This window comes from Erigeron canadensis, chromosome 5 (genome assembly GCF_010389155.1).
Source record: "Erigeron canadensis isolate Cc75 chromosome 5, C_canadensis_v1, whole genome shotgun sequence".
Classification (NCBI taxonomy): domain Eukaryota; kingdom Viridiplantae; phylum Streptophyta; class Magnoliopsida; order Asterales; family Asteraceae; genus Erigeron; species Erigeron canadensis.
In genome coordinates this window covers 3,974,725-3,990,345 of record NC_057765.1, presented here as the reverse complement: position 1 = coordinate 3,990,345, position 15,621 = coordinate 3,974,725, and the positions used below count along the sequence as shown (strand labels likewise).

Genomic DNA, 15,621 nt, shown 5'->3' with positions numbered 1-15,621 from the left:
GGGATGAAGTAAATGGTTTCTATCAGTAATTTTCCCTCTTTTGTAAGTCCAGTTGTGATTAAACATCGTTCTTTGGGACCTATGACTTTCTCACTAATCAAGAGCCCTTACATATAGGGGTGTTATCGAGCTGAGCTCGAGCTTAGCATGGCTCGAGCTCGACTCGAAAGCTCGACGAGCTTTCAATGTGTAGGCTCGAGCTCGACTCGTTGTACCTACAATACGGCTCGAAAAAGGCTCGATTTTGGCTTGTGTCTATAAACATGACTTGAGCTCGGCTCGAAAAGCTCGAAAATATATATTACTTATAACAAAATTTATACAAATAGCCCTTGTAGAATTAGAAATTTACTATTTAAGAATTATATATATAAATATATACGTAATATATGGAAAGCTTGAAAAGCTCGATAAGTATTCGAGCGGAGCTATGTAAAGCTCGAGCTCGATTCGATAATTATTTGAGCCTTAATTTAGGGATCGAGCTCGAGTTCGAGTTCGAACTCGATAATAGTTCGACTCGATCGAATCGAGCTCGAGTTGTTCGATAAAAGCTCGGCTCGTTGGCAGCCCTACTTACATATCCGTTAATTAGGATTTGAACTAGTCAAGACGAATAGGGTAGCCAGAAATTTGGATTTGAGTTCCAGTAATGTTTTAGAATTGTGTTTTTCTCCCCTGGGGCTTGTAAATTAGGTTGAGGAAATATGAAACGCCCTCACTGATGAGAATTCAAAGCTATGTGATTAGCGGTATAAACTAATCACATAGCTCTACTTCCCATATGCTTTCTGATGAGCTTCTTCGGTTCATTAAGCTTGATGTGCTATTGAAACAGTTGGTTTTGTTACCGACATTGATCTTGTGGTTATTAAGATGGTTATTGTTAGTATAATTTTCCGAAGTTGCTTCTGGTTACCAACATTATGGATTATGTCCAAAAGCTTCGGTTGTTGGAATTATAGTCCATAGGTGTTTTCATTGTACATCCGAAAGACCTATAAATAAGTCAGGTCTTGTATGTTAATTGGGGATCAAGTTCGGATGACTTATTGGTGGAATTTAACCAGTTTGAATATATTTGAGCAAAATTTAGATAATCTGTATCTTGATGAGACAGAATAGGATGGAAAATGAAGATCTGATTGACTTTTTTTAATCAGTTTACAGCCATGGCACATTTATCCTTTATTAATTTGAAACGATAAAGATCTGATTGACTTTGTTGGATCAGTTTGCAGACATTCATCCTTTTTCTATTTGAAGTTTAAATATTAAAAGATTTGGAACTTTATTTATAATATGGAATTTTTTTTTGGTTATTTGAATTTGTTGTTTAGACCAGTTATTTTATTTGAATAGCAAAAGGTTTAGTTCGGTAGAAAAACTTTTAACGCAGTCATACTCGTTGCCCGTATACTAATTATACATCTCATACGGATTCGAATTCGTGACCCATATCCAGAGAAATTCTTCATAGTAACGATACAAAGCATTTATGGTACATGATTTATATATGGGTAATGATAAATATGTCTAATAATGTGCGGCCTAATAAGTTTTGACATATGGATTTCATATTTTCTCTTTGATAATCTTTACCATTGAATTTACCATGCATCGATCTCTCTCTTTATTAGATATACTTTTAGGCTTATGTTTTAGACACATTAATCTTTTTCTTTTATATATACCATACTAATACCCGTACGATGTAAAGACTTATTAACTATACGTACTATTGATTTTTAGTTTAAATATGCCTCATTATATGCATTTAGTCTCTTCAATGATATCTGACTTTAAAAGACATACATCATAAAGGTGTTGGTCAAGATTTATTTAATTTTGATATTTATGATGGTATCACCTAGTCTAAGCTAATGACATAGAAACACGGTTTGTGTTCTTTTAGAAATTTTAAGTTGAAAGATAAATAAATATCATATAATAAGTTCTCGTAATATTTTTTTTTAGGGTTTTGCTAAACGAAGTCTCAAGAGTTTTCCTTAAGGTGCATTAAATAGTTGTACACTACGATAAAATTTAGGGATGAACTTTTGATATGAAAATATACAAATTTTTTGTGTAAGTTAAATGAGCCTCATTTAACATTTTCCTTTTCTTTAAACTTTAAACAACATATATCTTTTTATATACAAACTAGCACGGTACCCGCGCAATGCGGCGGTGGTGGCCGTGATGGCGGTTGGTGGTGTCGGCGACGGGTGGTCATGGTGGCGATTATTGGTGGTGGTGACAATGTCGAATAGTGCAGGTTGATGTAAATGTAAAAGTGCTGGTAGAAATATTTAGAAGATAAAAGACCCATGGTGTAAATTAATTTATTAAGGGTAAAATGGTCATTTCGCAACTCTTCTTTTCAACAATGGTTGTATACTCTTTATATAGTAGTATAGAAGTATATATATAAACTAGATTTTAGACCCGTGTCCAACACTGGACACGGGTTTACGATATTATCAATATTAGATCTTCATACATCTAAGTCATAAAAGCTTATAATTCTGAAGATATACGGTTTTAAGTGTTATACATTGCAAGTTGTAGTACAATAATCATAGGTTCGTCACTGTCATTATTAGCTGAGACATATTGATGGAATTGATTGCCATTGTCTTTCCACAAGGCACATGCTATAATAATTTCTCTATAATAGATTTTTGTTAAAAACAGTTATACTCATAATGTGATATTACTGTAAAAGATAATTAAGAAATAGTACTTGACATTAAGTATATGTACTTGATCATGATGCGAACCCATAACACGCATAGGTTTATTTTTACTTTTTTCCCTAAATTATACGTATGTCTGAAAACCAGGACTCTCGAAAAAGCCCCTATTAATCCACCCTCACAAAATGTGGGAAGTGGGACTCGAAACCAGGTAAATCCTCCTAAGGTTAAAAACCTTACCAATGGGCCACCAACCCCATTAGCACACATAGGTTCAATCATCTGTCTTATGATAATTGGATAACAATTAGAATTGTTTTCATATTGTTTGATAAAAATTAGGACTCTTGATTTGAGTGACAATTGTAACTTTAAACATTAATACGCAAAACTAATATAACAAAAAAAATTATGTACCTTTTTGATTGAGAGATAAAATGAATCTTTTAAATAGAGTTCATATTGATTTGGACTTAGTATTCAAGTAACCTTCTGTTTTAAATCGTGTTTTGTTTTGTGACCGTCTCATGTTCTGTAATTCCTATTGTGTTTAGGATTATGATGTTGTATATCATCATTTGTTATTATGTTGTGATATGTATCTAGAGTTCAAATTGTATTTATATTAAATATTAAACTAAATATTGATATTTATAATTTATAAAAATCTAATCTAATATTTGTTAATAAGTCATTAGGTTTTGAATTAAATTTTCGTAGACAATATCTCATATGTTGAAAATTTTTTAAATAATTAAATGATTGTAAATTTTAAAAATTCTTTCAAGTTATGGCTAAAAAATATATATAAATTAAGTATTCAGGACTAAAAAGTATAAATTATTGATGAAAAACAAAAAAGTGTAAATTATTGAGACTTTTTCTACAAATTAAAATAAATACTAATATAATAATTTATTTAGATAATGATTATTATCATTTTTAATTTATATTTAATCTAAATTATGACATAAGCGAAAGTCAATTTAATGAAATTGAGTGATTTGATTGGTTAATAAGTCATTAGTTCAACTGTCTTATAGCATATATTAAGATTAAGATTTCCTATTCAACCAACTTTATTCAATATTTTTATTGATATCCGTAATCTATGATATGCATATCTCTAATTACATACAAATACAAATTTCCTAATTCAACCAACTTTATTCAATATTTTTATGAGTTAATTACTTAAATGGTACTTAACGTTTGCGTCATATTACTGTTTTCATACCTTTCCTTTCGAAATTACGCTGATCATACCCAACGTATACAAATCTCCACTTGAACCATACTGGAGGCTAACGCCGTCACATGGCCATTAAAAACTCATCCGCGTGACTTACACGTGAGGGGTAAAGATGTAATATCGCGTTTTTTAATTACTAAAATGGTACCTAACGTTTGCACGATATTACTGGTTTCATACCTAATATTTTTTAATTACTTAAATGGTTCCTAATGTTTAGTTATTAATTTTTATTTTTTTTATTTTATTTTATTTTTTAAAGGTGAATTCTACTTCAATCCAATGTCTTAAAAACTGGTATTTCAATCATACTGGTGTGGAAAATTTTCTAGTATTATCGGTATTACCGGAAATACCAGCCGGTACGACATTTTTTAATTTGATTTATTTTTCTTTCATATAAATTTTCCAAAACTTGTTACAATTTAACGAAAAAAGTCAAAATGCACTTATAATCCACTAAAAAATAATACCAAATAGGTTTTTCATAACAAAATATAAGTTTAAAGTTCACAAATAACCAAAAATAGCGATAAAGTATCATAAAAACAATTATAAAAAATTTCAAATTTTCTTTTTCGAAAATACCGCAATGGTAACACCGGATTATTCCAGGAATACCAGATATACTGGTCAGTATTTACTGCGACACGAAACTTAAAATAATGTTTTAAATACCGGTAAATACCGACCGATATTTCTGGTAATCTGGATATTTTCACACCAGTGTGACTAAAATACCAGTTTTTAAGACATTGGCTAAAAGCGATTATAAGTATTTTTTTTAATATACTAACTTTTATATTCATAATGTTGTAAAACCCGTGTTTTTTACACGGGTCTAAAATCTAGTATAGTACTAAAAGAGATGTGTAGTCTTTCAAGTAAGGTCATCAATTTAAGAATGGATTTTTTAAATAGAAACTATATAATATATAATAATGAAGTGTGTGTTGTAGCCTTTGTTGGTATGTGATCACGTTATAATAAACGCATGTCTGAAAATAATTTAAGCCTACGGGGTCACACGAAATGACACGGTAACTCTATATTATTAATTAGTATATTAAAGTAATATATTAATTAGTTTGATCACAAAATGATTAATTAAACTAAATTAAAGGGTTAATTGTATTTAATAAACTAAAAAGGGGATTAAATGTAAAATTAGGAAATTAGTGTTGAACCCTAATTACCTAATGGGAATGGGGGACCGGTTTTGAGGGGCTTTTTTAGGGCCTTGATTAACTTGGTCACCAAGTTATTAAACCCTAAATATATCCCTATATATAGAGGGCTTATATCAAAGGTTTTCTCATTCATTCACATAAGAAATTATCTCCTCTTTCTCCCTCTCTTCTTGGTTCGGCCGTAGGTAGCAGGTCTAAGGGGTTCCGGGTTTTGCTTTGGTTCGACTTTAGAGGGTATAAGCAAAAGGTTGTTTGTTCGTAATCGGGGTACTAGCATACGCATGGACGGAGCTAGATACTTTTTCATGAGGGGGCAAATTAATTTTTTTTTTCATACTTATAAAAGTCATATCCGAGAATGTTAAAAAAAATGAGTTCCTAAAAGAATTTTGGGTCATAGCTCGAGAATAGAAAATGAGTCCCTAAAAGAATTTTGTTTGATAACATCGGGTGTAACACCCATATTTTTAATACCAGATTTTCTTTTCCTTTTTTAATAAATAAAGACAACACGTGATAGACAACGTCGTATTAAATAAAAACGTACTTAATCATAACCAGAGTTGACTAATAAATGTTTCAAATGATGTTACCAGCTAATCTCACAAACATTAATGCAAGAAATCCAAAAAAATATCTTTTTTCGTAAGAGTTAGCTTGTATAAATTTTTATTACATGACTATTATAAATAACATTTTACACCATTAATGTATATCAATGCAGTTATGCACTACACATTTACACACTTAACTATACAAAGAAAATATTTATCTTTAACCTTTCTTTATTTTTTCGGTTACTCAAGCTTTTTAGTCTCTTAATGGGGAGATCCATCTCAAAATTAATGTTTTGAATACTAATGACTTCCAAAAAATAAACTTATGACAACGAATGTAACATTTGTATGTATTTCCTATAAATATAAATTACAAACATACCATTTAAATTGGGAAAAAATTACATTGTACCAAAATTGGAGTGGGGGCAATTGCCCCCACGGTGGCCCCGTCTCTAAACATACGGTATAAGGGGTGTCTAGTGTGCGATTGTAGAGGAGTTTTTCTTTAAACCCTAAATCATAATAATATCATTATTATTATTTATTGGAGCTTTGCATAAGGTACATGTTTCAATTTTTTCCTTTGTTAATTAATTTGATTGCATATTCGATTATTCCGTTGCGCTTACTCGTGATTATATATATGTTTATGTGCTTATATTCTAACATCCTTTTAATGGTGGCCAAAATATATAATGGTGCTCATATTCTAACATCCTTTTAATGGTGGCCGAAATATATAATGGATATATATATATATATATCTATATATACGAAAAGGTTCAAATGAGAACCATTTGAATTGGAAGAACCATAAGAACCTTTTAATTATAAGGTGGTGTTCGTATAAATAGTCTATGTGAACAAATTCATGCACATATGAACATGTCAAGTTATAACTAATATTACCTATGTTCATATATGAATGGTGAAAGGTCCCAAACTCAATTTAGGAAAAATAAGGAATTTTTTTTTTTAACAACAGACTAATACTCCACATATTAGTCTACAACAGACTAATACTCCACATATTAGTCTACAACAGACTAATACTCCACATATTAGTCTACAACAGACTAATACTCCACATACTTCTGCACAAACCCATTTTGACCCAAAAATCCATATATTCACATTCCATGCTTCAAATTCTTAAACCAAAACATCAAGAAGTGTAAAATCACATATTACGACATGATTGATACATTCGAAACTTTAACCATTGAAATTTACATTAAAACAACCAAACGGCTCACTCACCCGCATTTACCCAAAGTGACGAAATGACCAATCTGACTCCAAAATGATTTATACTTCAATCCACCATAATAGTCAAGACTTCAAGACTTAAAATACATCATACACCACATTCTCATTCGAAAGACACATGTATCAAGAGCCATTGAGTTAGAAGGGGGCTACTAAGGGTTCTAGCTTCAAACCATTATTACCGCAAAAGTCAAGATTTCACAATTCAAAACATCCATATTCTTCAAAGCACTAAATCTCGTTTCCACTTCCGGGACAACCTATAAAAGGGTAAACAACTAAAAAGTAAGCCAAAGCTTAGTGAATACCATTGCATACGCTTATACACACGAAGGAGGGCAAAAACACAAAGGACTATCACATGTAGCCTATGGTACCGTCATACCATCTCTTACATGCTCACCTTTGCGCTAACAACACATACATGGATCCATATACGCTAAACAATAATCTCAAGAGGTTCTTAGGTCTCAAAGGTTCTTAGGCCTTTATCTCATCTCAACTATGGGGTTCTTAGGCCCCGACCTCAAATTAGGCCCTAACGCCGAATCGATTACCACACATGGAATCCACCGTCGTATGGTAATTGACCCAACGCACATATAAGAGTATGCAAGAGTACTCACCTCCTTCGCGACAACCAAATCCATGATGACTTCATAACAATCATATTGCTTTCCACCTAGCAATAATTCACAATTTAAACATATAATGTCATCAAGCTCAATTAGTTCAAAAACAAGGCTAACAAGCCATACATTACTATCTTTGCTAGCATAACAATGTCCAACCCAACTTTTATGTAATTCACATTCTCATCATTCTCTAAAGTTGGCGTCTTTCAAAATCTCATTTTACTCAAAAATCACCATTTCTATCTTTTCTTAATCATCATTCTCAAATCATCTTTCACTTACTAAAAATCTCATTTCATTCACCATAAAGTGGCCATGCCATCTCAATTCAACTAATTATGGCCATATCAAAATTCCAAGGCTATACATGTTAATACCACTTCATTATCACATCAATATGTTTATACCATTTTTATCCAAAACCAAAGTTTCCATCTTTTCATAATCTCTACTATATGGTCATTCATCACATTCAAGGCAAACTAGCCATAGCCAAACACTATCAATTCACTATAATTCTAACCCATTCCAAATTCCCAATGTTATTGAGTTGGTTCAACTAGCATTCTCATCTTTTAATCATGGTCATTACAATTTGTTCATTACCATTTATCATTCAATGTTCTCTATTTTATAATTTGGGTTTCATTGTCATCATCCATATTTTTAAAGCCAATTTTATCATGCAAACCAATAACAAATTCATAACATGCAAGAACTTAGGAAAATCATACATAAACTCACTTTTGGTCAAAAACCCCTAAATTTCCCAATTTAAGAACCCTAAATTTAAAACAATCAAAATAACTAAAAGTACCTTTAATTTGATATGGAAATCAACTAGATGGTAACATGCAATCCCAAACTCAAATCCTTCTTCCTTTTATTCCTTGTGTGTGTCGACACCACACACACCCTCACAACACTTAAATTCCCAAATTCAATTGCAATCTACATGAATGATTATTATTATTATTGTTATTATCACTAAAAGAAGGAATTGATGTAATAAAGTTTGGAAGATTATTATAAATTATTTGGAAGATTTCTTGAATTAGATGGAATGGAGTTTACACAATTTTTTAAAAATAATTGGAACAAGAATGTGAAGATGATAGAAGTTGATGATGAAGATGTGTTCTCAAAAGGGAGAAGAAATTTGGCTGGCACTTTCTCATAGTGCCACACCCTTACTCTATTTTTATGGGTATTTTTACCCACTATCCACTAAAGTTCCAACTAAAACAATCCCATATTTCAATTTTAATTATTAGGAAATTATTTTAATGTTAAAACTATAATAAAGGTTAATTTTCATTGGCCTAAAAATATTAGGATGTTACAAATGGTTCTCAAATAAACCTTACCCTATATATATATATATATATATATATAGCATTCAAATAAACCTTATATATATATATATATATATATATATATATAAAGTTATAGCATTCTTTTATTATATATATAAAACATAAAAAGAGATATTTGTGTCTAGCCATAGAGTCAAGTACAAGATGATATAAAATTGGTTGTTGTTGGCTCTTTGTAAGGGTGGAGGGAGCCGAGGGGCGAGATGGGCGAGAATGGACGAGCTTTGGCTGCCATGGAAGGGAGATCGCAGCGAGTTGGGACCGACGAGTTCATAGCTCGCGGAGAGCTGAAGAAGACATGGACCAAAAGTGAAATATTTCAAACGGTCACGTGACCGTTGAGAGGACCAGAGGTGTAAACTGACACGCTCCAGGGACTAAAAGTGTCAAGTCTGCCAAAATTTTTTTTTTTGAATTTCTATATATATGGTCGAACCTATTATACTAAAAACACAACCAAACCCCATTTTTACTCTATATTTCTCAATTCAAACACAACTATTAACATATTTTCATCATATGGATCCATTATCTTCATCATCATCGTCGTCTGAAGAGATTTCTTTGGCTTCGGAATTTTCAATTCCTTTGTCGTTTCCGAATTTATCCACAGGTAGTAGCCTACCTTTTTTGCAAAGTGTTCTTGACGCGGTTGAAGACGACACAGCAAGCTCAACCAAAACCCGCGCCTACATCGAGCGGTTTCGGGAACGAGCTTACGAAACGCTTATGCATGACTACATTGTTGAAAACCCAAAGTTTGGCCCGGTTTGGTTTCGTGAAAGATTTCAAATGAGTCAAAGGTTGTTTTTAAAGATTGTTAGTGATATTGAGCAATGTTTCGTTTACTTTCAAGAGCGTGTAAATTGGTCGGTGAGAAAGAGTTTAGTTGTCATACAAAAATGCACATCCGCGGTGGAACATCTTGGAACGGGCAACCCTCCAAATAACTTTGATGACTACTTGTGCATGGCAGCGAGAACTTGTCGTGAAAGCCTTGATCATTTTTGCAGCGCGGTCATCGAGTTATATCGTGACGAGTACTTACGTAGGCTGACTAGTCATGATATTGCCCGGTTGTACGAAGCGCATGAACGAAGACACAAGATTCCGGGAATGCTAGGAAGTCTTGATTGTACGCATTTTGTTTGGAGAAATTGTCCTAAAGCATTGAAGGGTCAATAGTACAAGAGAGGTGATCATCCATACCCCACGGTTATGCTTGAAGCTGTTGCTTCACAAGACTTGTGAATTTGGCATGCTTTTTTTGGTCCTCCAGGGTCGCTCAACGTTATCAATGTTTTGAATCAATCAACATTGTATATGAGAGAGCGAAATTCGACGGCTCCTGACTCGTCTTTTACCGTAAACGACTGTCGTTACAAACGGGGATACTATCTTACCGATGGAACCTATCCTAGGTGGGCGACTCATGTCAAGGCAACGCCATATCCGACTGAAATAAATGACAACAAGTTCAAGAAAGTTCAAGAATCGGCAAGAATGGATGTAGAGCGAGCGTTTGGTGTTTTGAAAGGAAAATGGGGGATTTTGAGTCGGGCAATGCGAGCGATGACGGTCGACAAGATTACTAACATCGTGCACGCGTGTATTATATTGCACAACATGATTATAAAGGATGATGGAAGGACAATATAACCGGTTCGTATTGTGGATAGGGGAATTCAAGTGGTTTATAACCACAATGCAGTGGATGAGATAGAAGATGAAGAAGTTCATCATCATCTTCTATATGATCACAGAGCACGTTGGGAGACTAAATTTATCCCATCTCGACGACCCGACGGCTCAACCAACACCGATTGCCGATTTATTTTTGTAGTTTTTTTTATTCGTAATAAAATGTATGTGTTTTTATTTTATTTTATGTTTTGTATCTTTAAATTTTTAATCGCAAAATGAAATGTATGTGTTTTCTTTATATATAAGGTTAGTTATAATTAAAAGGGTTATTTATGTAAAATTTATAAATGTTAAGGATAAATTATGAAAATTTAAAGAAAAGGTTGGGAGTTTCGGTTGCCACTAAAAAAAAGTTGAAAAAAGTTGGAAAAAAGGTTGAAGGGTTGAAATAAGGTGTAATAATTTGATTGAGTATTTGAAGAGAGATGAGAGGGTTGAACCCTCGGCTCTCCCCCCCTAAGGGTGTACGTATACATTAATAAATAAAAAAAAAAAAAGGATTGAGTTTGTCCTTTGTTTTTTCATTATTAAATTATACAAACTAGTGTCACATGCCTCCTGTTAATTCTAGTACTAGCTTTTTGTTGGCTACAATTTGTTTATGTGACTAATGAAGTAAATAACAGTAATATTAGTCTTTGAGCTAGTGGTAATTAGCTGCTTTGTTAATATCCGTAAACAAGACTATATGAAAATACTTTGGTTTATGATTTTAACGTGAACAACAAAATGTTGTTCTATTCGAGATTTCATTTTTAGAGTTTATTGTGTTAAGTTTTATTTTAAATATCGAGTTTGTTAAGGTTTATCGGTTTGGTTGATATATTTATTGATCATTTATAGGTTATTGGGAATGCATAACAAGATCGGTAAACTATTATTATTTGTGGTTTGTGAAGCTGCAAAAGGTAAGATAACTTACTTTTGACACACGAGAGACACAACAAAACATAGATTTGATAATTAAACTTCCCCTTTTATGATGTTTAACTATCTCATGCGTATGTTGAGTATGGGATGTATGTGAGGCATTCCTTATGATGTTTGTTTACGTGGAATTGTGTGATTGTGCCTATACATATATGTGAGATATATTTCTTTATAAAAGTGTTTTCATTGGCAATCCTTGTTTTGTACTAACTTGTTATCTTACTCGGCTTTTAAGCTGACACTTGTGTTTTGTCGAAAAAAATGTTGTGCCCTCAGGTTAGGACTTGAAGTTGGACGGTAGATGGTGAGATGGGTAGCTAGTTATGGAGCTTAAGGATTGTGGTTTTAGTTACCCATAGTTGCATTTATTTAAGTAGACTTATTATTTAGCCGTTTGGTTGTACTTTGTTGGTTTAAATTGTGGGTTTCATTTGGATTATCGTGATGATACTTGTCGGTAACACCTTTGAAAACATTTATTTGGTTTTATTAATTCTGTTAGGAATCAAATGAGATTTTTAAACGTCGCTTCCGCAACATGTTAACGGTATTATATTTAAATTTGAAATTTTTTCTTGAAATCCATATTTTACAAAGCAGGGTGTTACATCTATGTAATAACAAGATCTACCTAATTATAATATTATTGCTAATAGTAATTGTAGTCGGACTATAATTAGGATAATCATTGTTATTATTAGTAATTGCAATCAAAAATATATTTAGGATACATATTTTTCTTATATAAAACGAATTTTACAAATAAAATTACAACACACGAAATCACTGAAAATTCATGAACTAAATGCTACTTTTATTGGTCTTAAAAAGCACAGATAACATAAACAAACTTACTTTTTTGCAAGATATCAATGAGAACCCGGTCAATTGTGTAATCAAGGTTAACATATTGCGTATCTCGAAGAGTTTGCATAAAGAAAATTTTGCTACACCATCGAGTCTTGATAAAATTTAGCATTTAGTATTTACTTGTAAATATCTCAAATCTTTTTTAAGTATATGTTTACATTTTAATGTATAAGTTTTTTTTTTCTTTTATATATTAATTTTTATTTTTATATTAATAATGTTATCAAATCCGTGTATTTGATAGTTAAATAATTACTCGTATAAGGAAACTACATCTAAAGATTGAAAGACATATAAATTGTGTCGTTTTTCCTTCGCCAATAAAAATATTAAGTTTACTGATAAATATGGTAAGCTATCGATAAATATAATAAACAATATATAATAATTTATACAACTTTAAATGTCATATAATAAAAAATATAATAATAATTTTAATTATAAATGGAATCTATAATATATGATTGTTATTTTATTAATATAAACTAAAGGAATACGTGTCGTTTAAATAATGTGGCATATTCGATTAAAGAATACTACAATTTTGTCTTAGTATATTGGTATACTAGATTAAACTCGCACGTTGTGCGAGACTAACTAATAACATAAGTAAAAAATGCAGTTATAGATAGTTACATTATTATTCATAATATTAAAATATGTGCGATTACGACTGATTCAAACAATAAAATTATAGTTTATGAATATAATACACTACTAAATTACACCATTGTTAAGGATTGAACCTTGGTCTATACTCTAAGAGGCAAGACTCACTACCACCCCACCTAAATGGTAATAACTACGTCAAATATGTAGTATAACTACATCAACAAACAAATTATAAACAAAACTATACAAACTTAGGTGTCACTAATAGAACATGGAGAGAAACATAAAAAAGAAAAAAATGAAATAATTTAATTGGTACATCTCATATGAAAAGTGAGTTTGTATAATTTTGTTTGTAATTTGTTTGTCAATTTAAAATTTCCTATTTATAAATCATAAAAAATTGTATATCTTTGTGAAAAAGAAATCCATCCATTAAGTTTTAAGAGATATACGTGAAATAAAATTAAAATTAAATTAGGAAAACCATGTTTAGCTGATTCTGAATATATATACTTACTATAACTTTAATATAATATAATTACATAAAAAAAAAAGTTTAGAAGAAATCCATCCATGACTTTTGCCGATATACATTAATATAATATAAGAAATCTATTCATTAATTACATTAAGATATACTTTGCCGTCTTATTTTTTTTTTAACATTTTTTTTATTATTATTTAATTAATGATGATGATTAGGTTAAAGTATAATTTTTAAATTATGCTTTAATGATGATTAGGCCAAAGTGTAATTTGTTTAGAGTATGCTTAAAATTAGGAATTTAATGTAAGTATAACACCTAGGAAAAAATCCTACATGACATGATTTCATAAATGCCACATAATCAAAAACTTATCCTCTTTTAGTTATATAAATCTTAGTTATATAAAGATACATATATACCACTTCCTACCTTTTATATGCTTCCTTTTGGTATTGGAGCTAATTAAATATTTCATGTACATATTGCTTATTGTATTCGATCGTTTTGAGAAATGCTAAGATAACTAAACCTTTATAGTGTTCCACCTTCTTATAAAACCTCTAAACTTCAATATATTATTTCTTTGTGGCCGTAGAGGTTCACCAGCGATGACTTAAGGATAGATACTCACAAAACGAGTGTCCGTCCTATAATTAGTGGGCTTGTAAAGCGGGTTGACTACTCTGATTTAAAAGAAAAAACAGTTTAGAAGAAGAATAATTCATAGAGAATAATATTGAGAAAAGATCAAACAAGCAGGAAGACTAATCCATATTTTAAATAGGCTTATATAGATTATATGAGTCAGCGAGAATGTTATCTACAATATTTTACAAAATCAGTTCTTCTATCATTAAGATAAAGTATCGAGTGATTCAAGAAAGTCAAATTGATAAAAGTCAATGAAACATTATAGTATGTGTAATATGCTAAACGTTTTAAAAATCAGAAGTGGTCATGTTGCCTTCGAATTCTAGATACTTAGTAAACCATATTTATTCAATTCAACATATATACAATTTTACTTCATTTTTTGCAAGTAACATATAATATGTACAAGATAAATATCATTATCAAATTAATACAATACAAATAATATATATATTTTCACCACACACATAAAGTGAGTAGGTGATATGCAATGTACGTCAAGGAATTTGATTGATACATCAATACAATGTGTATCGTATATTGTTTGCTACCATCGCTTTTATTTATTTAATTAATAATTAGCATAATTAAGCGAATAGATATATGTTGTCTTTCAAAGACAAAAATGCATATGAGAGTAAAAACACTTTGTTTTTGGTTTTGTAAAGCAGGAAATGTATCATTTTGAAGGTCAATTACATAAAAATCAACAACCATTAATACAAAATTTCCAAACAAAGTACATCTCTTGTTATTAAATATTATTAGTGTTAATTATACGAGTGGCCAATGTGATTTGTTTCATAATATGGTTTTCATGTCTAACTTTCAAAAACTATGACGATAATTGGAGTTTTAAAAATTTTCTACACGTTAAGTTATACTCGTATCAAAATTAATATCAAATCTATTTACATTTTACTTTCAATCCTTTCTATCGAGATTCGAGAAAGCACTTGTATTTAGCCGGAGTAGTGGTTTTATAAGGCAATGATGAGAATGAATTTGACTACGTCTGGCCGGGTGAATTCGAGCTTAATTATATGAGACTAACCGCATCTTGGCAGGGTAAATTAATCTGATATGGATGGTGATGCGAATTCAACAAAACTCTAATAATTCAACATATGCAAATTCAAACATTAATTTGCATCGGATCTCATGCATATGCAAAATCACAAAAAGCTAATGCAAATTACTTAGTTTAGTACGCAAATTATTCTATTATTTTATTTTTAATATGTTAGACTACAATGTTTTATAATATGTGTAGCGTGAGATAATTAACATTTAATATTATATGTATTGATTAGATGTAGTATATCAAATCTCTAGAAATGAAATCTTAGAAGCATCTAACAAATAGGTGTGAAGCTTGAAAT

The 15,621-nt window shown here is 30.9% G+C and overlaps 1 protein-coding gene across 1 annotated transcript; it reads left to right on the top strand.

The window, feature by feature from the left end:
• The first annotated feature begins 9,184 nt into the window (after positions 1–9,184).
• Positions 9,185–10,640, top strand: LOC122601024. The gene is made up of 3 exons (XM_043773802.1): positions 9,185–9,290; positions 9,595–10,116; positions 10,261–10,640. The coding sequence occupies exons 1-3, from the start codon at positions 9,185–9,187 to the stop codon at positions 10,638–10,640; spliced, it is 1,008 nt and encodes a 335-aa protein (XP_043629737.1).
• Positions 10,641–15,621: the final 4,981 nt, after the last annotated feature.

Excerpts from the sequence above, each read along its gene's own strand:
- LOC122601024 (XM_043773802.1), top strand. The coding sequence starts at position 9,185 with ATGGGCGAGAATGGACGAGCTTTGGCTGCCATGGAAGGGAGATCGCAG. Across the intron at positions 9,291-9,594 it reads GAAGAAGACATGGACCAAAA|GTAGTAGCCTACCTTTTTTG; the intron begins GTGAAATATTTC and ends ATTTATCCACAG. Across the intron at positions 10,117-10,260 it reads AATGCTAGGAAGTCTTGATT|GGTCGCTCAACGTTATCAAT; the intron begins GTACGCATTTTG and ends TTGGTCCTCCAG.